We start from the raw sequence: 23,343 nt of genomic DNA on the forward strand, positions 1-23,343 counted from the left end.
GGAACCACGAGTTCTCGCAGGACATTGAGAGAGAGGAAGTCAAGAGTTCCACAAGATGTGTCTAACACAAAGGGAAAAAGCTTGGTGCTCTTCAGCAGATGAGATCCATCACCCGAGAGTGTGGCAATGTGAAAAGGCCAGAGACTTTTTCTGTCCCACAAATGCTTATAAAATTCTATTTACAGGATACAGATATTTCTCAGGGCGAAAAATCCATTCATCCTGGGTTTGAGAGTTTACACATACATCTGGCATCCCCTATCGATCTATTACAGGCTAGAGAAAGAAACGCTCCTGCTCTCCTAATGTTTCCGAGGATGAATGCCAAATAGACCATGCCGGAACATATCAGTGATGATCTTCTCCAGGCTGGAGAGAATTCATCTTTAGACCAGAAGGTTGAGCACATTACCCAGTGCGGTGCCGTGGTCTGCTGTGCCATGGTTAACCAATGTCACCATCTGGGCACACAGGCCTGCAGGCAAAACAGGAGGGAATGGGCTTCTGCCTGTTGACTGACTTTCAACATCGCCCTAAACCACTGGGTCTGTTCTAGAAGGAGATGGTAGCAGGCAGTGGTAGGGGACCAGAGAGACACAGGGAAGCAGACCCCTACCCACAGCTACCGCCAGCCTGGGCAACCCCTGCTGGGCAAATGGCAATGGTGGAGGCTCTGTGTGCACGTGGGGTCACATGGATGGTGTCCCAGGCAGCAAAGATGGTCTCATTTTCAACTGCCTTCCCACAGAATGGGGCTAAAGAGGCCCCTCTCCCTACCCACATCCCCCCTGCCAGGAGGGGGCAGACCTGGGAGGCAACTCCCCTGGGATTCAGGTCATGCACTGGCTGGAAAGAAGAGGTGAAGTGGAGTCCAGGGAACACGATGAGGGAGCCAGTGGGAAGATTGAGTCAGGAAAGCTGGGTTGTGTGAGAGGGAGATGACGTTAGACACTAGCAATGGGTTTGGACTGGCTACGGGGAAAAGACAGGAGACAGAAAGAGGAGGGGACACATGGAACGGAAACAAGAAATAGCCAAGGTAGAAAAGAATCAAGAACAGAACCAGATTTATTTACTGAATAATACATGAAGAGCCAAACTGCAATCCCAGAAATACTTATGTGTCACCCAGAGTTTACGATCCAGGTAGAATGATGGCAAAGTCAAAGTGAATATAACATTCCTATGTATGAACCATATGAAACCTGGCATGTACGAGCAGTGAGGATCCCAGACTGAAAGTGGCTGCAGCTCCTTTGACAATGCCAACTATGCTCATTACCCTCACCGGGAGGGATCATAGCCAGCGGACATAGAATTCTAAAGGTTTATAGCAACAATAAAAAAATGCACCTTTTCTATTTTTTTTTCTTTTTTTGAGATGAAGTTTCGCTTTTGTTGCCCAGGCTGGAGTGCAGTGGCACAATCTCAGCTCAGTGCAACCTCTGCCTCTCAGGTTCAAGTGATTCTGCTGCCTCAGCCTCCTGAGTAGCTGGGATTACAGGTGCCCACCACCACGCCTGGCTAATTTTTGTATTTTTAGTACAGACAGGGTTTCACCACGTTGACCAGGCTGGTCTTGGACTTCCGACCTCAGGTGATCCTCCCACCCCTGCCTCTCAAAGTGCTGGAATTACAGGTGTGAGCCACCGAGCCTGGCTAGCTTTTTCTATTAATATCTCATGTGCTTTCGACACATTTTGTAAATTATGGAATGCAGTTCCACTGTCAGCTTGCAGCTGTGTCAAAATGACATGAATCCAAAGTAGGATGCGAGATGCAAGATGTAGCCTGCTGGCACTACCCACATCCTAGGACCCAGCTGACTCAGGAGGTCTGGAGGAACCATCAGCATCATCATTCCTAACAATGGCTGGCATCACTGGGATGTGTCAGGTCTTGTTCCACTTAAACCTCAGAGTGACCCAGGGAGAAGTGTGACTCCCCCTTAACAGACAGGGAAACCAAGGCAGAAAGCAATGAAGTAATTTGCTTGAGAAATAGCAGAGCTAGGACTTGAATGCTGGAAGTCTGCTCTGCTGGGATGACAGAAGAGTCTCGGGCTGGTCCCTTTCCTAAATCCTGCCAAGAGACGGGTGGCCCTAGACCTACCCCAACCTCCTGCTTCTCCGGGATTTGTAAACCTGTGGCAGCTTACATGGTCTGTTCCCTTTCACATCCACTCTCAGACTCCGACACAAATACACAGACACACATTCCTTACTGGCCCACTGGCAATATGCTGAAAATATCCATGCCATAATAAGATCAAGAAACAGAAATTTCTTTTAAAGGTATCAAAACCCATTTACTGTCTTTTTTTTAGAAAGAGAAAGAAGAGGAAACAATCCAACTGTACTGGGAGCCGATTTCATAAGCAGCTGGGACTTCGTTTACTGCATTGAGGATGGGTTTCAAATCATAGCAGCTACCGTGACGCCTCTGTCTCCCCCACAACCCCTGCTAAGAGAGTTTGTCTCCGTTGTGGCCAGAAAGATGGCTTTAAATTCCCCACAGCCCTAGCCTAAGAGGTTGCACACTGCAGTACTCACTGAATGTTTATGGAATTGAAAAACTCTGACAAGCACTGTTCTACAGAGACCCTTCTCTCAAGTTCCTGCCTAATCCCAGAAGTGCAGGCTCTGTGTCCTTCTATGTACCCAGCCCTGCACTAGGGACAGGACAGGGCAGGGAGGGACCAGCTTCCAAATACTGCAGCAGTATTTGGAGGATCACAAAAGGTGAGAGATCATGGGACCACATATGTTACATATCCAGAATTCCCGGATTCCAGAATGGCCAAGGAGATGATGTCCTTGCTCTCGTTCAAATACGATGTGGGTGTGTGCATTCTTGTGTTTTAAAATTTTTTGAGTTGTAATTTCCAATATGATAAATAACTCTCTCTCTTTCTCCAAAATATGCACAAACAAAAGCTCTTTGGGGGTCCTTAATAATTTTTCAATGTGTAAAGGAGTCTTGACACCAAAAAGTTTGAGACCTGCTGGAATAGAACAGTAAAACAGTAAGTGGTGCTGGGACACTTCATTAAACATTTAGAAAAAATAAAGCTAGAACTTCAGCTTGCACCACATCCACAAAATTATCTGATAGATAAATTACTGCACCAAATATAAGAAACACAATATAAAGGTATTCGAGGAAAATTAAGGAAACATTCATGTAACTTTGGGGCGAGGATATAAGGCACAAACCAAGGAGCCATGTAGTATGAGATGGACAGAGTGTGTTCATTAATAAACACTTTTGTGTAAAAAAGTAAAGTTAAACGGTAAATGTTGGATTTGGAGATTGGCAAAGGATACCTAAGAGATTATTATTATTATTGAGAAACATAAAGAAACCCTACATGTTTATAGAAAAAGAACAAACAACCCAATTGATACATGGACATGTACTGGCATATATTGTGATAAGAAAAGAAAAAGACCCCTTAACATAAAAAGAGGTACAATCTATTATCCAGAAAACAGAAATTAAAACAATGTAATTTTTTTCCTTTTCATCAAATTGGCCAAAATGACAAGACTGTTCACAGCCAGTGCCATAAACATGCGGGGCACAGGAGCTCAGACTGGTCTTAAGAGGAGCATTTGGCAACCCTATCGACATTTAATTGTGCTTCCCTTCAACTCAGAGATGGCACATCCAGTGTCAATCCTAGAGACACAGTAACGTGTGCACATAGAGATACACAGAAGAAAATGCACTACTTGGTTTCTTGAAAAGTAAAAAAAAATTAAGAAATCTAATCCATCAACAGAAGACTAAACTATATTTCATCTACACTGTGGAATTCTATGAAATAGTTTAAAAAATGAGGTAGATCTATGTATCATCATGGAAACATCTCCAGGAAATATTTTAAAAAATCAAATTGTGGAACCGTGCAAAAAGAAGGGCTCTTTTTAGGTACAAGTCCTCCCACCCCCATATCAGCATATGTGTATGATGCACACGGATGTATTCAAACTCAAAGACCATCTGGAAGGACACACCAAAGCTGGCAAGGGTTCCTACAGCAGAACGGAGGAAGGGTCAAGAGAAAAACTTTCTTTTTATTCTTGCATTTCTGGACCACTGGGGATTTTTTTTTTTTTTTTTTTTTGAGATGGAGTCTTGCTCTGTTGCCCAGGCTGGAGTGCAGTGGCCCAATCTCAGGTCACTGCAAGCTCCGCCTCCCGGGTTCACACCATTCTCCTGCCTCAGCCTCCTGAGTAGCTGGGACTACAGGCGTCCACCACCACGCCCGGCTAATTTTTTGTAGTTTTAGTAAACACGGGGTTTCACCATGTTAGCCAGGATGGTCTCGATCTCCTGACCTCGTGATCTGCCCGCCTCGGCCTCCCAAAGTGCTGGGATTACAGGCATGAGCCACGTGCCCGGCCTCCATTGGGGATTTTTTACAATGAGAATATATTCTTGTAGGATTTGGGTGATTTGAAAAAACAAACAACCTCTTTCCCACCTTGTGATCTTATGAGACACAATCTGATGCTTTTTCCTCCTGACCCTCCCTCAGTCAGGCTGGTTAGGGGCAGCAGGAAGCATCTCAGTCCCCTGGCGGGAGGGAGGGGTGGTAGTTGGGAGAACTGGGCTCCAGCTCCGGACACCCCTGAGCAAGTCATTAACTTCTCAGCACAGCTGCAGCTGGAAGCAGCCTAAGGACGCCTGTCCTACCTACTTTCTGGGTTCCCTCTGCGGATCAGCAGGTATCAGGATGGACAAGTTAAGAAAAGACCTGTGCTGCCTTCGTGATTTTCCCACTGTGGTGTCCTTTCTGTGGGCCAACCTGGATCCTCCTACCAAATCCCATTAAAACGGACGATACGTATTAGGCCACTGTGCTTTTCAGATGGGTCAGTGTCCAGTGAATGCAACTTGGGGATGAAAACGCTTTCTGTCACAGCCTCTGCAAACGGAGAATCAATCAACATTTGATTTACCAACCATGGAAAACCCTCCACATTTTGAGAGAGCTGAACAATAAGTCATGATTAAAAATGGTTGTAATCCCTTTAATTGGATGTTAATGCTACGTTACATTGAAATGATTGTTGACGGGCAGGGCTTCCCCTTGGCTCCCCAGCACGTGTTTCTGAGGGCTCTGGCCTCCATAAATCGGAGAAGCCAAGGCGGCATCACCACGTGGCTTCCCCGACAGGCACCTGGTGGGTAACATTTCCTATGAGGCTGCGACATTCTCATGGACAAGCAGCTGATTTTTCCCTCCTTCCATATTTCATGCAGGTAACTAAAGAGAGGAACTTCAGGTCACTCTAGGCCAATGGGGAGACTCATGTGTGTTATCTTTTAGGTTCTTTTTGTAAACGTATCTTAGAACTCACCATTGCTCTCCAAACTGGTACTAGCTGGATCCCTCTTCCAGCGTGACCCTTTCCCCCAGGTACTCTTGCCAGAATGCTCCTACTCCTCCACCCTCACCCCTCTCCAGGCACAGGTCCCACTGCCCTGCTTCTCCCTACTGAGCTGTCCCTCTGCCACCGATTTCCCCCGCGGGAGCCTTTCCTCTGCAAACATCTGTTCTACTCTGTTGTGTCTCCTGATGCAAGATAAATGTTCTTGCCGGGTGCAGTGGCTCATGCCTGTAATCCCAGCACTTTGGGAGGCCAAGGTGGGTGGATCACTTGAGGTCAGGAGTTCGAGACCAGCCTGGCTAACGTGGTGAAACCCCGTCTCTACTAAAAATATAAAAAATTAGCCGGGCTTGGTGGCGAGTGCCTGTAATCCCAGTTACAGGAGGGTTGGGAGGCAGAGGCAGGACAATAGCTTGCGCCTGGGAGGTGGAGGTTGCAGTGAGCCGAGATCTCGCCACTGCACTCCAGCCTGGGCAAAAGAGCGAGACTCCATCTCAACAACAACAACAAAAAAAAAAAAAAAAGAAAAAAATTATTTAAAACAAGCATCACAACCCAGCTGATGATGTCATTCACCTGCCAGCATGCAGGGGATGAAGTGTTGAAGTTCACAGTCTTCAACACTGTCACACCTGCCCCCACGCCATAGGAGTTCAGCTACCACAGCCCCTCTTAGTTTTCCGTCACACAGTTGGGTGTGTAAGTGCACCTGTGTGCTCACACGATGTAGGGCAGACCACATGTTGATGGGCAGCCCTGCCTCCTTTTGATGCCCAGCCCCAGTGGGCACCCTGCCCAATGTGGAACGAGTGGGCACACCACCAGGATGCCAGGCGTGGCTCTGCAGATGGGCTGCCCCTTCCTGATAGCCCCTGGCACCATCCTCTGGGCCTTGCTCAGGCTGTAGGAGCTGCCTGAGACCTCTCCTTCCATGTCCCCCACTAGAACCCACCCATCTCCCACAGCCCTGCGCGGAGGTCCCCGTCACCACCTCTCCTGATGTCCCTGCAGGATGCCCCACCCCAAGCACAGGGTGTCTTTTTCATGGCACCCAAGCTTTATTCTGCATAAGGAATCCTAGCGAGAACCCAGATCTGGGCAGCAGCAGATGCCGGCAGAAGAGGGCAAGCCAGTGCGTTTGTGTGCTTGCTCCATGTCCGCGCCTCATGCTTCCAGGGCCCAGTTCTCGACCTTGTGACCTGGCAGGTTTTGCCCATGGTGGCTGTTGAGTAGAATGATTTTTACAGGAAATAGTTGCTGAGTGGATCTCCTTTGTTTGAACATGCCTGGCTGTGTGGACAGAGGGACCAGTCCCTTTTTTTTTTTGAGAAGTCTCTCCATTCGTCTGTGTCCCTGGGGAAGGCCAGGGGGCTCTTGTCCTATGGTACAGGGCAGCTACCCCACTGCCACAGGCCCTGAGAGGCCCCTGCCCACTGCCTCTGCTTCTCTGATACAAAGAAGGATAGGAAATGGAGTTTGGTACAGGCAACGGGAGGTGGAAAGGAAGGAGGAGGAGGAGGGAGGGAGGGAGAACCGACTATGGACTCTGAGTCAGAAGTGCACCCTCCAAGGCTGCATCCCAGCATCAGGCACCCTGCCCTATCCCTCACCCCTGGGAGGGCTGACGGTGCAGGCTGGGAAGGGGCCTGCTAAGCACCTGAAAATGAGTCAGGCATTCTGTCACAGCCATCGAGGGCCTCCTCTACTCCCCTGCCTCCACCTCCCTCTCCTCCTGGGCTGCCCAGGTACCACCCAGTCTGGGCTTACTAACAGTAGAAGCTACTCGATTCCCTTCTCCTAAAGTTCTGCTGGGTTTTATGTGGGCCTGATGAAGAGCTTTCAGTGTATCAATGTTTCCATCATTGACACTGATGTTTCTGCCAGGGTGTCCTGGATGGTTGTCTATTAGCCATTTTTGTTTCTAATCTCTTTCACTTCCTTGATGACATTGTTCTTAGTTGGATATTTTGCAGAGTAAATCCGCTGTGAGAAACCTTTGCCTGTGCCCTTATTTCTCATCAAAATATTTTTATTGCACGATCAGGAGATTAGATATGAGGTCATTGAAAATGTGAAAATACAAGTTATCGTCTTGCCCGAGAAAATGCTGCAGAGGTCACTTGCAAAGGTTTCACTAGACTCCAGTGCTGTGCTCAGGCAAGTCAGCTGGGAAACGTCCTTCAGTTTTAAAAACGTGGGACTTTATAGATCCTTCCTCTGGATTGAGTACAGGTCTGGAGAGGATGAATTGTGGGCAGCTCTGCCATCAATCAAAGGACAGCTTTTATGAGCATGCCCCAGATCAAACTCATCCATCATAAACCAGCCATCCCAACAGCCACTCTCAAGTTCTCAGGATCTCGGCAGTGGAAGGGGTTGGGAGGTCTTGAGTTTAGCATTTCTCTAATGCTAGAATCCCCCACCACACTGACAAGCAGGACCCATCTTCCGTTCTAGCACTCCCAGTCACTGTGATCTGAGGCTTCTGCCTGAGTGGCCCCTGAGGTTGGCACACTCTTCCTCAGGAGCTGCAGGGCTATACTACGTAAGCTCCCGCTGGCATCCCCATGCCACCTCCAAAGCCGCAGGCGTCCAGAGGAAAGGCAGGCACCAAAAATACCAACAGGTGTGCTGATGGGATCCCGCCCTACTCAGCACCTGGTTCTCTAATAAGCAGAACTAATGTTTTTTCAGAAACACATGGCAAGCCAGCAGCACCCAATGCATGCTTATTCTTCCGGAACACAAACTTAGGAAAAAAATCATCTGTGTAATACTTCTTAATAAACCCACTGAAGGAAGAACTCTTCTCCAAAGCACATATTTCAAACAGAAAGCACCCTGTCGGAACACAGAACTTTTAGACAATCACAGCGTTGATGAGGGGAGGGGCGTCATTGGCACACAGAAGAAATGTCTCTGTGCTTTGCACGTTAAAGCACCCAGCACCTTGCTTTGCAGTGTGGGTGTGTGTCTGATGTTCCTGAAATTCATTCCTGCTTCCAGAAAGGATTAAGGAGACCCAGGCTGGGGTGCTGCCTGCACTGCTCACTTCTCCCGCGCTAGGAACAGCTTTGTGGTTCTTCCCGGACCTTGCTTTTGGCCCCCGCTTTTCTCCCGGAGGAATGGGTTTTATCAGGGTCTTTTTGTTGGCTGCCCTGGGATAGTTTGGGTTTAGAGTTAAGTCTCCTTTTTCCAGGCAGGAGCCCAGCAGGACCTCGGGTCCATAATGGAGGCGCCACAAGACCAAGCAGGGAGCGAACCAGCAGGAGGGAAGTGAGGACGGGCAGCCTCCCTGCGAGCGGTGTGGGCCAGCAATGGCCTTCAGGGCGTCCCGCAAGCATTTCCAACCTGGACTCTGGGGAGGACATGTCTGTCCACATCTGAACTTACTGACAGACATACAGATAAAGATGCATGCGCACACACACACTTACATATCCTTATATAATCCTAGATATGTGTGTGTGCATCTATAGCTATATACACATGTATACAGGAGGGCTTAAACATACATACACATACATATCTAAGGATAGACAGCACTCTGTGTGTGTGTGTGTGTGTGTATTTAAAACCATCAAGTGACCTGTGCGATGAGGGATGTGTGTTGCTTTCGGGCTCTATGCCCTGGCTGACACTTTGGAAGGCCTTGGCTGGAGGTGCAGGTGCGGACCGTGTCAGGTGCTTAAGGACCTGCATGTAATCAGCAGGCTGTGGCTGCCCAGCCCCTGAGTGTGGAGGAGGTGCCGGGAACTCCTGCAAGGAGGAGCATCTGGCTGTGGGAGGAAAGAGTCAGCACCCAGATGAGGAAACACTATTTGGAAAGGCAGCAGCTGAGACTTTTATGCGTTTTCAAAAACTGGGCCAACAGGGAAAACTCTTTACCTCCATCTAAGAATGATTTTCAGGGCAAAATAAAGTTTGCTCTGGCCCGAATAAGTAAGAGCATCTCTTTTCCTCCCTTCCCTTCCCGCACTCCTTCCCGCTGTGGGCTCCCGGCATGGCCAGCACGCTACCGCCACGCCTGCTTCCTAACAGCAGCACCGGTCTGTGCCCCTATGGGGGATGCCGTGTTCCTGGTTCTGCAGACTGTCAGCCCAGCCACACCATGTAGTGTGCAGATGTGCACTCTCAAAGAAGATTCTGGCAGAGTCTCTTTGAAATCCCTCTGGCCACACCTGGAAGCCGTGCTTTGGAGCTGGGTCTTCCCTGTATTTCCCGAATAACTGACTTTGTCAGCATATCATTGTCAAGTACATAGTGGTTGACTATTGTGGGTCAAAAAATTGAGACACAAAAGGGTTAAGAAATGACTCCGGACCTCATAATTAATTGCCATGGAGCAGGTATTAAAACATTTGACCCCAGTCCAGGACTGCCTACTTGGTTTCTACTGAGAGCCCTTCTGGGATCTTGATAGGATAAGATGCATGACTTGGGAGGTCTGTTAGGAGCTCTGATAAAGACCAGGCAGTGGCCGGGCACGGTGGCTCACGCCTGTAATCCCAACACTTTTGGAGGCTGAGGCGGGCGGATCACGAGATCAGGAGTTCAAGACCAGCCTGACCAACATGGTGAAACCCCATCTCTACTTAAAATACAAAAATTAGCCGGGCGTGGTGGTGGGTGCCTGTAATCCCAGCTACTCAGGAGGCTGAGGCAGGAGAATCGCTTGAACCCGGGAGGCGGAGGTTGCAGTGAGCCGAGATCATGCCACTGCACTCCAGCCTGGGCGACAGAGTGGGACTCCGTTTCGGGGGGTGGGGGGAAAGACCAGGAAGCAACAAGGCCACTCCACACACAGCCCCTCCACTCTCCACCTGAAGGGTGGTGGTCAGGGAACACACATGGAGCAGAAGGTCACCAGCGGGCCGGACACAAGGCAGCTGGAATGAGCAGGCTTTGAGGTCGGCCTTTCTCAGCAGCGAGGAAGTGCTTCCCCCTCCCAGCCGAGAGGCATTCCTGTCACGGATATTTGTGTCTGAAACATGCACCAGGCCTCCTGCACATGCACAGGGTCTCGGGGAGGCACAGGTGCCAGGACAGAATTGGGGGGAGTTGGCTGAAGCTGCCACATATGTGAGGCTTCAGAAAAACTTCCAGCTGGCAGCCCGGGCCCCAGTGCCAGTTCTGAGGCACATTTATAAAACTTAATGTGACCAGCATGCTTTCATGATACAAACGGTTCCTTGTAAGACTCAGGCAAGCCTTTTCTTTAGGAAGGGAGAGACAACTTGGCTATGAGCTTTGTGGAAGCAAGGTTCCCTGAAGACAGAAGGGCACAGAGAGGTCACAGTGGGGGGATGTCGCCCCTGGTAGAGTTAGGGAGAGGAACAGAGGAGGACATTTCTTGCTGAACCTGATCCTAATAGCACAGGTATTGAAGATTTCATTCATTCCCTGGGTCACCTTTCCTTTCAGTCAACGTCTTCCCAAATCATTAACAGAAGACAGGACCTTTCTGTTGAATTTATTCTCCAAGTCTCCTTTGTACACCTTCCTTATGTCCCAGGCCCCATCCACAATACCGATCTGAGTTTTAAAAGTATTAGTTGACAATAGAATCTGGACCTGTAACCATCATCCTATGCTGCCCACAAACACAGAGGTACTGGAAAAAGAGATACTGTCTATTACAGAAATATATATATATTTATAGGACCACATTTGTTTTCAGATCTATTGAAATATCTCCCCTGCTCAAACACACATACCAGTTCTCAGGGACATGGCAGGCTGACTTTCAGAAGAACATGTTACATACATAAGTCATATTAAAGTTCTTCATTCTTTAAGAATTCTCTACCTCCCTGGGCATGGTGGTTGATGCCTGTAATTCCGGCACTTGGGGAGGCCCAGCCGGGCAGATCACTTGAGGTCAGCAGTTTGAAACCAGCCTGGCCAACATGGTGAAACCCCGTCTCTACTAAAAATACAAAAATTAGCCAGGCATGGTGGCACATACCTGTAATCCTAGCTACTTGGGAGGTCGAGGTTGTAGTGAGCCGAGATCATGCCACTGCACTCCAGCCTGAGTGGGTGATGGGGTGAGACTTGGTCTCAAACAAAACAAAACAAAACAAAAACGAAGAATTCCCTACCTAAAGACGAAAATTACTCTGAAGAGTAATGAGAAGTTCAAGTCCAGTCTACCTGATGATATGAGGAAGAAAGAGAACTGAGTCCCTGACGAGCCAGGTCAGGGGGTCCCATCTGTATAAAGCCTGGGGCCCCTGGGAGGGATGGGACCTCATTCAAGCACTTAATGGGCACACACTTTTCTTTCAAGATTCAAAATACTATGGTGCATCCCCATATTTATGCTTGGGAGGATGGGAAACCATCCTCATTAATCCAAACGACTCGAGACTGACCATCTTCAATCTGTTCAGGGTTGTAAAAGGGTGTTCTGTTCCTGGAAATAATATAGTGATCCGAATGGCAAACTGTAACCCCCAACAGAATCAATACAGAAGGGTCTGAAGACTCTCACTTGGTGACCGCATACCAGGACGCAACCCACACGTGGGCATCCCTACATGTTCTGTGTGGACCACCTGCCAATCAAAATGAGATCAGTTGCAGCTCCCAGCCCTACTTCTCCCCAAACCAACCTGACTGAACACAAATCCATCCTGATTTCTGGGGGTGGGTAAGAATTCATACTTGGCTTCCAAGCCCTCGATTTAAACAGGCTGAGTCACTCGGGGATGGAAGTATTCAGAAGCTACTGCTCCTGCCAGTGAATCTGGGGGAGTTCTTTGGAATAAGATACATGAGAAGCAAGGCCAGGGCAGAAGATGAGGAGGTGTGCGCATAGAAGGTCAGCCAGATACTCAACACATTAGCATCGTGAAAACAGAACCATCACAAAGGATATCTTGCAGGACTGTCCTTAAGGGCATTTAGGAATCCTGTTTGCTGTGAACCTGTGGGAATGAAACCAACATTTAGTATTCAGACATAAACAGCCTTCGTGCTGAATGCGCTCTCATCTACATAAAAATAATAGATGGCTAAAGAGCAATGAAATAATTCTATTTTGTAAGTGCTACGACACCCAGTTTACTGATCAGAGATTGAGACGCCACTAAAGTTTTTCCCCAAGAAAAGGGAGGATTCATAATTAGGCCCAACATCTGCAGGGTATTTTTTCAATAAAAGCAGATGGATGTCTGCACACTTTCCCATAAATTACAGTTCTGATGACTCCTTTGTTTTCCTCATTTTAATAGGAAAACAGAATACTGCATGCTATCTTTTCTCTTCTGTTTTCCCCAAATTTGTTAACTTTTGACCCTGGAAGTTCTGGAAACTAGGCTACATATAAAAGACTTCTTTTTGTACACCCAGAGTAAACAAAGTTATAAAGCTGAAATTTATTAGACTTCTTTTGGGTTTTAGACATTTTAATATGAGCTGTCTTAGGCAAGAAAACATTTCTTTAGGGGCTTGAATAAAGCAGCATCTGACAGAAAGCAATTTTTATTTTATGCATTGACATCATACTTTTAAAAATAAAAAAGAGGTAGTTTTAACAATCCCATCTTGGGGTAGCAGTGCCAGGTCCCTCTGTGCTGTGGGAAGCCAATGAGCCTCTGGGGACATCATCCGGCCCTCGTGCAGCAAGGAAATGACACAACAGATGGGTGCTATGGTGGACCTGTGGCATCTGACCGCGGGCACAGCTGCACTGTGGGACTTAGTGGTAGGGGATGAGTGGCCACCGCGTCCCCATGTGCCCCACTATGGGCGACCACCTGGGAGGGTGAAGAGTGGCTTGTTCTTCCCAAGGTCCCTTTCCCTCTGTGCCCACGGCCCATGTGTCTGAGTAGTGGGACACAGGGGGTGGGAGAGGCTGTGGAGAGGAGCTGCGTGGAGCGCTAATCAGGAGAAATGGTGCTTAAGGCTTCCTCCTCCATCTCTGCCAGCCCCGAAGGGCACAGATGCAAGTGCCTGTGCGGCCACGGGGAGGAAACGAAGCCCTGAGGCAGATGAGGGACCAAAAGAAATGATTTCTCTTTCTCTACTGCACCCTAATTATGTGGCTTGCCTAAACCCTCCTTCCTCTCCAAGGAAATCCAGACTTGGCCTTCCCAGGAATCTTGGAGGCCACAGAAATTTCACCTGCCACTCCCTGTCCAGTCCTTTCTCTAAGAGCCCAGGATCCCACAGAGAGACTCAGATGACAGTTCTCCTCTCTGCCTGTGCCAATGTTTTCTGAGGCTTAGGGGGTAACAGGAGCCATGTAAACCCCGTGCCCTTCCCAAAGCATCACATGCCAAGCCAGATAGGGTGGTGGGGTCGTATCGTGGGGTTCACTGAGGAGGGGGTGTCGAACAAGGGAAAAGGAAAAGTTTTATTTTCTTTTGCCCAGAATATTCCAATAACTTACAGGCAGGTAAACTCTTAATACTTTTGTGTAGAAGAAGAGATGCAGTTTTGCAATATTTAAGCATAGACAATAGTAAAATCCAGTTTGGTGGCGCCAGGGTGAGTAAAACCTTAGAGAAGCTGAAAGTGAAATACACATCACAACCGGAGTGCGGTGGCACGTGCAGATTTCACTGTGAGAGTGTGTGTGAGAGCATGTGTGTGTGCAACAGCGTGAGTGTGAGTAAGCACAACAGCCTGTGAGTGCAAGAGTGTGTGAGCATACTGGTGAGTATATATGAGTGTGGGTATGGCTAGAGTGTGAGTGTGGATGTAAAAGGGGGTGTTGTGTGAGTGTGGGTGTGTAAGGGTATGTGGGTGTGTGGGGTATGTGTGAGTGTGTGGGTAAGGGCATGTGTGTGAGTGTGGGTGTGTAAGGGTATGGGTGTGGGTGTGTAGGGTGCATGTGAGTGTGGGTGTGTAAGGGTGTAAAGTATGCATTAATGTGAAACTTATTGGTGAGTATATGAGTGTGAATGTGGCTAGAAGTGTGTGGGTGTGTAAGGGTATGTGTGTGTAAGGGTATGTGTGATTATGGGTGTGGGTAAGGTTATGTGTGTGAGTGTGGGTGTGTAAGAGTATGTGTGTGTATATATATGGGTGAGTATATATGTGTGAGTGTGGCTAGTGTGTGAGTGTGGGTGTGTAAGGGTGTGAGTATGTGTGAGGCCATAAGCATGCATGTGTGTGTTCCCTGAGTTTATGTATACGACTAAGCACGTGACAACTGGCCCTTGATATCCACAATGTAGGGACAAGGCCATAAATACAATCCCATAATATACACAAAAGCATCTTGAGGTTGTTAAAGGTGATATAAAAATACAATGTCTAGGCCTGGTGGGATGGCTTACGCCTGTAATCGCAGCACTTTGGGAGGCTGAAGCAGGCAGATCACCGGAGGTCAGGAGTTCGAGACCAGCCTGGCCAAGATGGTGGCCCTCTCTACTAAAAATACAAAAATTAGCCAGGCACTGTGGCCCACGCCTGTAATCCCAGCTACTTGAGGCAGGAGAGCTGTTTGAACCTGGGAGGCGGGGGCTGCAGTGAGCCGAGATCCCGCCACTGGGGCAACAGAGCGACACTCCATCTCAAAAATAAAAATAAAAATGTCTAAACACTGCCTTTCAGTGTCACGTGTGTGCTGGAGGATCGGTTCGTATTTCTTCCCTAGTTGTGTCAACAACTGCTTCTTTGAAAATAACATATAATGCCCTAGTCGTTCTTTCTGCTTCTTTTGTCTATTAATGCACAGATAGGACCCTAGCCACATTTTTGCCATTTTGAGGACTGCGAAAATAGAGCCAGAGGGTGCCCCTGTCTGCATCCTGCCCAGCTGGTGTGGAAAAGGTGGGAGTCCATTCTCCTCTTGCAAGTCCACCAAGTTATGGCTCTCAAGCACATATTACACATTTGTGTCACATTTGGATGAAAGATTATAGCCAGAAAGAATGGGAACTAGGACTGAAAGTACCTATGAAAATTTGGGATGGTCCATTTAACGGCCCAGTTTGACTAATATTCAAAAAGAATGAATGCAAAACATTTCCTCCCACCCACTTCCCCACCCCCATAGGAACCCACCAGAAGTGAAAGGGAGGAAGATGTGCTCCTAACATGAGCCTGAGCCCAGCCCACGCCATTTGTGGTTTGAGCACTTCGGCCTGGGAAGGAAGTGAAGCCTTTGTGCAGATACTTACGGAAACATTCCAGAAAGAAGCTACGGACTTGCTAATGAGGGGTTACGCTTCAGGAATGTAGACAAGAGGCAACGCTAGTGCTTAATGTTGTGTTTCGTACTGTAATGGAAGTTCAAAGGCCTAAATTTATAACTCAATGCAAATTCACTTCCTTCTCATTACTTTCTATTGTAGGAAAGTGAATGACCAAGAGACAAAGGAAATTCAAAGTTACAACCCTCAGAATAGGAAATGAAAAAATGCCATTTGCTTAGGCAAATCGATATTAAAATCATTGATTTCCAAATCTAATTTTTAATCAAAGTTGCTTCCTTCATATGTTAGGGGTAGTTAGCTCATGTTCTAGCAGATACTTAAACATCTTGTCAAATGTATGTTTTTAACATATATAGATTTGTGTGCAAGAAAACCTAGTCTTTCTTCCCAGACATCTTTTCTAAGGAGGGTGACTGGTGACTGTTCCGGCATAAGGTGATATCACATTAAGGAAGAAAACCTTGCTCTTCAATGATCATCACTGCAGCACATTGTCCCTTGTGCAAAATGTGGGGATGAGTCTTCCAGGGGACCCGTTAGCAGGAGAAAAAGTGAGGTCACTGAGGTTGGAATAGGGACGTGCGTATCGAAGAGGAGGTATTGTTGGTGAAAGCGCAGTCTGGCCCAGGTGTGAACCCTGGAAAATGCTGTGAAAGATGGGGTGGGGAGTGGGGGATGACGGGGGACAGAGGAGGGATGGAGGAGGGTGAGAAACAAAAGCGAGGCAGGCTGGAAGTGAGGAGGGGAAAGGGAGAAAGAAAGGGAAAGAGAGAGCCCGAAATGATCAAAATATTAAATCAAAATCAAATCAGAAAACCAAAGTCAGGCAAATGGTTACATACGTAATCTGATTTCGCCAGCATACTTACGAAGAATGACGTGGGTGATAACGAATGCAAATATAAAGACTGTCAGAAAAGACAGAGATAAAATAAACATATAAAAAAATCTGTAGTTTCTTTTCCCCACACAGTTGCCTACCCAGGGACAGTGGTGATCAAACCGTTCTGAAATGAGAGGCAGAAAAAAAAAAGTGGAAATCAATTAATAAAATGTCTTTTTACTTGCAGGAGCCCCGCCCCTCCCACCCAATATTCTGATAATATAAGACAATGATATTATTCTGCATGTTTCCAAATTAACTACTCAGAGAAATGTTTCACATCAAGACAGTTCAAGGACATCGTCATTCTTTCAACAGAACGCAGCTGTTTTGAAAAAACAAAGCGTATGCATTCTTCTTAAATGGCAACTTAAAGAAATAGGAGGGCAAATCTCATTTCTTTTGGAAAGTAAAGATTTCTCTCTTTGGTAAAAGAAACCTCTTTGATTCACTAAACAACAGTCCCTTAAGAGGGAACCAACATCGCCTGATGGTAAGTTCTGGGCTGGGGTTGGATGTCAATCAAGTGACCTTCTTTGCATAGTAAATGGCCATAGAGAGAGGCCACAAGGGGCCTGTGATAGGACAGAGGGACAATCCTTTGTCCTCAGTTACAACCGTTCAGCAGATATCAATCACATTTATTAATACATTTAGCCTCAAAACATTCCTATGAAGAAAACGATGGTGTTACCCTATTTTACAGATGGGCAAACTGAGGCTTAGAGAGATGGGAGACTGCCTGCACCGGGCCATTCAGCTCAGAAGCAGAGGAACTAGAACTTGAGGTCAGGCCTTTGAGAGCTGCTCCCATTTTCTTACCATACAGGCTGCCTCTGGCACTTTGTAAATGAGAGACGAGAGAGGGTCTGATATGGACATCATTACATGATCACCCATGGTACCCTAAGTGCAGACGCAAGGCCTCTCACCTGGACATCTGCACACAAAGTCTGTAATGCATTTAAGATTTGTTCTTCCCCTTGCAAGTAATGGCAAAGGGCTTCTCTTGACTACTCAGCTGATCTATTGAGAACACCATCCTAACACACCTGCTCATACAAGACTGCCTGTGGCGGCTGGGGAGGACACTGCTGGGCATATGACTTAGCTTTCTCCTCCGGCTCTTTTCTTATTTATTTATTTATTTTTTTTGAGATGGAGTCTCGCTCTGTCGCCCAGGCTGGAGTGCAGTGGCCGGATCTCGGCTCACTGCAAGCTCCGCCTCCTGGGTTCACGCCATTCTCCTGCCTCAGCCTCCCGAGTAGCTGGGACTACAGGCGCCCGCCACCTCGCCCGGCTAGTTTTTTTGTGTGTTTTTTTTTTTAGTAGAGAGGGGGTTTCACTGTGTTATCCAGGATGATCTCGATCTCCTGACCTCGTGATCTGCCCGTCTCGGCCTCCCAAAGTGCTGGGATTACAGGCTTGAGCCACCGCGTCCAGCTCCTCTGGCTCTTTTCTAAGCTGAACTTGTATCCAGTTTTCATATTTCATCTATCTCTATGTGTTTGAAAACATACCAGGAGTGCTATATGAGGTGTGACCATATAACTAAAACATTATAAAGTTAGGCAAGGCAGTTAGTTTCATGACTTTCCGGTCATGTATCATAAATCGGTCATCTTGTGTTTTTGGTCAAATGCAAACTTGTTTCTTGAAAAGGGCATGAGGACACCTGAATGACAGTGGTGGCAGAGGAACTGCAAGAGAATCATTGCTGTCTGCAAGTGGTAGTAACAAGAAACAGCCAATCTGAGCAGAGGACTTGAGGAGAGATTTCAGAGCTCCCTGACCTGGTGATAAGCTGATGGCCTCTAAGATGCTGACACTCAGTGAAAACAATTTGTATGAGCCTACCCATGTGAGCTACATGTTAACATGTATTGCTGGCCCCCCATGGCTGGGAGAACAAACTGCACAAAAACCACCTTCCTGGGGCTGGGGAGGGCTGTGCAGGTATATCAGGTGTATCACAGAGAATACCCGGGGCCGGGGAAATACTCTGTGTGATACTGGAATGGCAGAAACATACAATCATACGTTTGCCCAAAGCCACAGAATGGACCACACCTAGAGCGAACCCTAAACTGTGGATGTTGGATGATAATGATGTATCAATGCACGTTCATCAATCCTGACAAATTTATCCACTATGATGGGAGATGTTGATAATGGGGGAGGCTGTGCATGTGGAGGGGAGGGGTGGATGGGAACTCTCTGGACCTGCCTCTCCATTTTGCTGTGAACCTAAAACAGCTCTAAAAAAAAAAATTTAGTGTTTAAATATTAATGACAAACAAACTTCGTTTCCCCAAGTTACTGATCTACACAGTCTGTATAATGAAAGGTCTATATCTATGTGACGACGTGCACACAGAGAAAAGAATCTGAATCAGCCAGAATTTCTTAAGACCTGGAGGATGTCATTTTGAGAAACCACTTTTCTTCTCCATGTATGACTAAAGAAAATGGGCATGAGAGTGAAAGCTGGGGGCATAAAAGCACATGCTGGATTGGAATCTCCTACTCACTCTAGGAAGGCTGATCTCTCAACGGTGGGTTTGAGCCTCTTAACTGAAGTGAAAATTGCCTACCAGCAAAGAAGGACATAGGGCCTGGGAGGCATCGTTAACACCAGGGACCAGCATGAAGGTCTTGCAGCACACTACAGACCATTTCTACCATAGGAGTCAGTCGTATTTTTAGCTTAGAAAGTTTAATAACAGCTAAGCTGTGACACTGTGCTTTCCCGACGGAGGCAGAGTAACTACCGAAGTGAAAGCGACAGATGACGCCGCCGAGACAGTTGCTCGTGGAGTCTGGGAGCTTCTTGGGAAACCAGTGCCGTCTTAGAGATGAGTGTGAACTCCTGGCTCTCCAGTAGCCCTGAGCTAAAAGCAGTTCCTGTCTAGAAACTTGTATTGAAAACTTTTTCTGGCAAACTTTTCCTGGGATTTTAGTGGCAGGAATCCCACTAAAAATCTAGGCTCACTGAGAAATTACCCTACTGAATATTTTTCATGTCCTCTGTTGTGTTTGTTGAGTTTATGGTGGTAATGAGTCTGAGAGGCTCAGTGGGTGCCTCCAGGGAGTCAGGAAGCATCAGAGTCCTCGGGCCGGTGGTCTCACCTGCCTAACCCCCACCCCACACTCTTGCACCTCAAGCCTGCGTGCTCTCCCCACCTCCCTGTCTGTGCTTTCCTCTCTGCCCAACATCTGATGATCAGTTGCACCCAGGGTCTCTTTTCCATGGACTGTCTTTTTCTCTCACTGGCAATCCCTTTTCATCCCAAGGTCCACATGCCACTCTACACTGATGACTCCAGAATGGCGGCCTCTCACCTTCAGCAACAGACTCCTGCTGAATGGCCTGACTGGCCCTCAAACTTGACTTGTCCCAGAGAGGACATCCTGTCCTCCCTCCCCAAACACGTGCCTCTTCAGACTCTCTATCTGACCAGTTGCTCAACTCAGAACCCCAGGCATCGTTCCTGACCCTGCTCTTTCTCTCACCCCGACATCCAACCCATGGGCAAATCCAATCAGCTGGACCCTGGCAGCATCTGAAAGACTCTGCTATGGTCTAAATGTGTCCCCCGAAGTTCATGTGTTGGAAACGTAGTCCCCAGTGCAACAGTGTTGAGAGGCGGGGCATTGAAGAGGGGATGAGGTCATGGGGGCTCTGCTCTTATGAATGGTTTAGGATTAATGCTGTTACTGTGGGAGCAGGTTCCTGATAAAGGAATGATCCCCCTCTGCCTCTCACACTCACTTGCCCTCCCACCTTCTGCCATGGGAGGACATAGCAAGAAGACCCTTCCCAGATGTAGGCCCCATGGCTGTGGACTTCCCAGCCTCCAGACCTGTAAGAGACTAAATCTCTGTTCTTTATAAATTACCCAGTCTGTAGTACTCTGTTATAGCAGCACAAAATGGACTAAGACATCCCCACATTTGTTTTACACTTGTGCTTGTCTGCCAACCCTACTCTAAGCCTAACACATATTTGTCAAGTAACAGAATACACTCTCATCCTATCAAAAGGAAATCTGCAGGAGTAAGTGCATTGCCCAAGGTCACACAATTAATGTATCGCAAAGCTGGGATGGGGGCCCAGCTCTGTCTGTCTCCCAACCTGAGCTCCTGTCCATTAAATGCTACACTGACTTTACTGAGTATTTTCCATGTACCCAGTACTGTATCAGGTGCTTGGAATACTAAGAAGAAACAGCCACAACATAGGACACCATGACTTCAAAGAGTTCCTTGTGTTATTTGGTGAGGACATAATTTTCAGATGCAAAAATACTCCTCAGATCCAAGGAATGAACTCCTAATTTAGCTTCCATGTCAGTCAGCTGGATTGCCATTGTTGGCAGCAGACAGCATTCTTCCTTTTCGGGTCAAGGATGAGAACAGGCCACGGAAAAGCAGTGGCCCTGTCCTGGTGGGAGAACCACCCTCCTGCCTCCAGCTCTGAATGCGCTCAGAGGAGCGGAAGCTAAAGAGCTGTCAGAGTTATAACTTCCAGTGGGGAGGCTAGTGTCATTCAGTATCCAGGATAGAAAGTTGTCAAGAATTAGGCACAAGCTGAGCTGGGGAGAGAGCAAGGGACTGCAACCAACACATGACATAGCTCCCCGGAGCCCAAGTGAGCACATCTGAGAAGCTCCACACAGCCAAACTTGGAGTATTATTTCTATACCTTCTGTGTGGAAAAACTGAATGGCTGTCCTGTGTGCCAGGGGTGGCAGGGTTAGGGGCGCATGTGATGGGAAGTTCTTCAACAAACACTTTGAAGTTGCTGCCACATTCCTTGATTCTAAAGTTTGGGTCCTGCCAGAAGGCAGTGGTCTCTATACCACAGTATCTCTGGAGAACTCATTTTAAAAGATGTATTAGGTCTGGGCACAGTGGCTCATGCCTGCAATCCCAGCACTTTGGGAGGCTGAGGCAGGCAGATCACAAGGTCAGCAGATCAAGACTATCCTGGCCAACATGGTGAAACCCCGTCTCTACTAAAAATACAAAAATTAGTTGGGTGTGCTGGTGTGTGCATATAGTCCCAGCTACTCAGGAAGCTGAGGCAGGAGAATTACTTGAACCTGGGAGGTGGAGGCTGCAAGCTGCAGTGAGTTGAGATAGTGCCACTGCACTCCAGTCTGGGCAACACAGCGAGACTCTGTCTCAAAAAAAAAAAAAAAAAAAAAAAAAAAGATGTATTGGTCTGTTCTCATGCTGCTATAAGGGCATACCTGAGACTGGGTAATTTATAAAGGAAAGAGGTTTAATTGATTCACAGTTCCACAGGGCTGGGGAGGCCTCAGGAAACTTATACTCATGGTGGAAGGGGACGCAAACGTGTTCTTCACAAGGCAGCAGGAGAGAGAAGAATGAGAGGTGAGTGAAGGGGGACGTCCCTTGTAAAACCATCAGATCTCACGAGAATTCACTCACTATCATGAGAATAGCATGGGGGAAACCACCCCCACGATTCAATTACCTCCCACTGGGTCCTCCCACCACACGTGGGGATTATGGGAACTACAATTAAGGATGAGATTTGGGTTGGGACACAAGGCATAACCATATCAAAAGATAAGGAGCTACTCCCTAAGAGCCAGCTGGTGAATGGAATACTGAGGGTGGGGGATGGCTGGAAAACCTGGCAGGTTCTAGAAAATAACAAGACTGAGTTAGCTAGCCCGAGGATCCTGGCCATGCCTCTGGTGGCACCGAGCTGCCTGCAGCAACCTGCGGACCTGCTCTCCTCTTTCATCCAGCTGGTTCCCAGAGGGGAGGAATCATTTCTAGTCACCCTCAGAGCCCTGGCACCTATATGCCTGGCATGCAGTAGACACCCAGTAACTATGGATTAAGTAAAGGCAGAAATATTTTCAATCTTGTTTAGTAGGTCTATGAGCGATCACTACTCCAGGTTGCCAGGTGAAGACATTGACAAATGCAAGCAAAACATGAGATTCTGGGCATGCCAAGCATAAGACAAAACAGGGGTCCAGGACTTCTGAATACATTCTGAGAAGGTTGAGGGCTGGGAGATACTGACTAGGTGCTAAGAGCTGACAACAGTTGGCCTGGATCAGCTCATGCAGAAAGAGTGGGAGGAGAGAGATGGTGGGAGGCAGGGGTGATTTTATTCAAGCTCCATGGGGTACCAGTGAGAGCCTCAGAGGCTACAGTGGAATGCAAGTCACCTGCCCTCAGATCCTAAGTGGACAAAGAAGGTTCCATTAAAGTGACCAGTGGGAACATAGTTCCGGTAAAAGAGCTATGGTCCTATTTTGTGAACCTAAAACTCTAAATAATGGTGAAAACAATTTTATTTTATTTATTTATTTATTTATATTTTGAGATGGAGGCTTGTTCTATTGCCCAGGCTGGAGTGCAATGGCACAATCTCGACTCATTGCGGCCTCTGCCTCCTGGGTTCAAGCAGCATCTCCTGCCTCAGCCTCCTGAGTAGCTGGGACTATAGGCATGCCCACCACCACATCTGGTTTTGTTGGTTTTTTTTTTGTTTTTTTGTTTTTTTGTTTTTTGATATTTTTAGTGGAGACGGGATTTTGCCATGTTGGCCAGGCTGGTCTCGAACTCCTGACTTCAGGTGATCCACCTGCCTCAGCCTCCCAAAGTGCTGGGATTACAGGCGTGAGCCACCACACTCAGCCTGAAACAATATTATTAATGATTAAGGAAAGCTACTAGTTACTGAGTATCTGCTGGAAGTACCATTTCATTTAACTTGACAGCAGCCCTGAGGGTAGGTACTATACTCCATATCTGACAGCGGAGGAAATCAGTAAGAAAGGTCAGGACACTGGCCCCATCCTGAGCTTAGTCAGCTGCGCCTTTCCTCAGATTAGAGGAA

At 47.5% G+C, this 23,343-nt stretch overlaps 1 protein-coding gene across 5 annotated transcripts in view; it reads right to left on the reverse strand.

Moving 5' to 3' along the window:
* Nucleotides 1–23,343, reverse strand: part of ZDHHC14 (zinc finger DHHC-type palmitoyltransferase 14) — a 300,740-nt gene that overhangs the window by 33,223 nt on the left and 244,174 nt on the right. For 3 of the 5 annotated variants that reach the window (XM_031667336.1, XM_017958193.3, XM_017958194.2), the window contains 2 exons: nt 16,441–16,578; nt 12,283–12,331 (listed from right to left, as the gene is read on the reverse strand). In XM_031667336.1, coding sequence (XP_031523196.1) covers nt 12,283–12,331; nt 16,441–16,578 — 187 coding nt within the window. The remainder of the gene's footprint in view (nt 1–12,282; nt 12,332–16,440; nt 16,579–23,343) is intronic. The other 2 variants (XM_017958195.3, XM_017958196.3) reach the window with 2 other exon arrangements.

Source organism: Papio anubis, chromosome 6 (assembly GCF_008728515.1).
Source record: "Papio anubis isolate 15944 chromosome 6, Panubis1.0, whole genome shotgun sequence".
In the NCBI taxonomy this organism is placed as follows: Eukaryota; Metazoa; Chordata; class Mammalia; order Primates; family Cercopithecidae; genus Papio; species Papio anubis.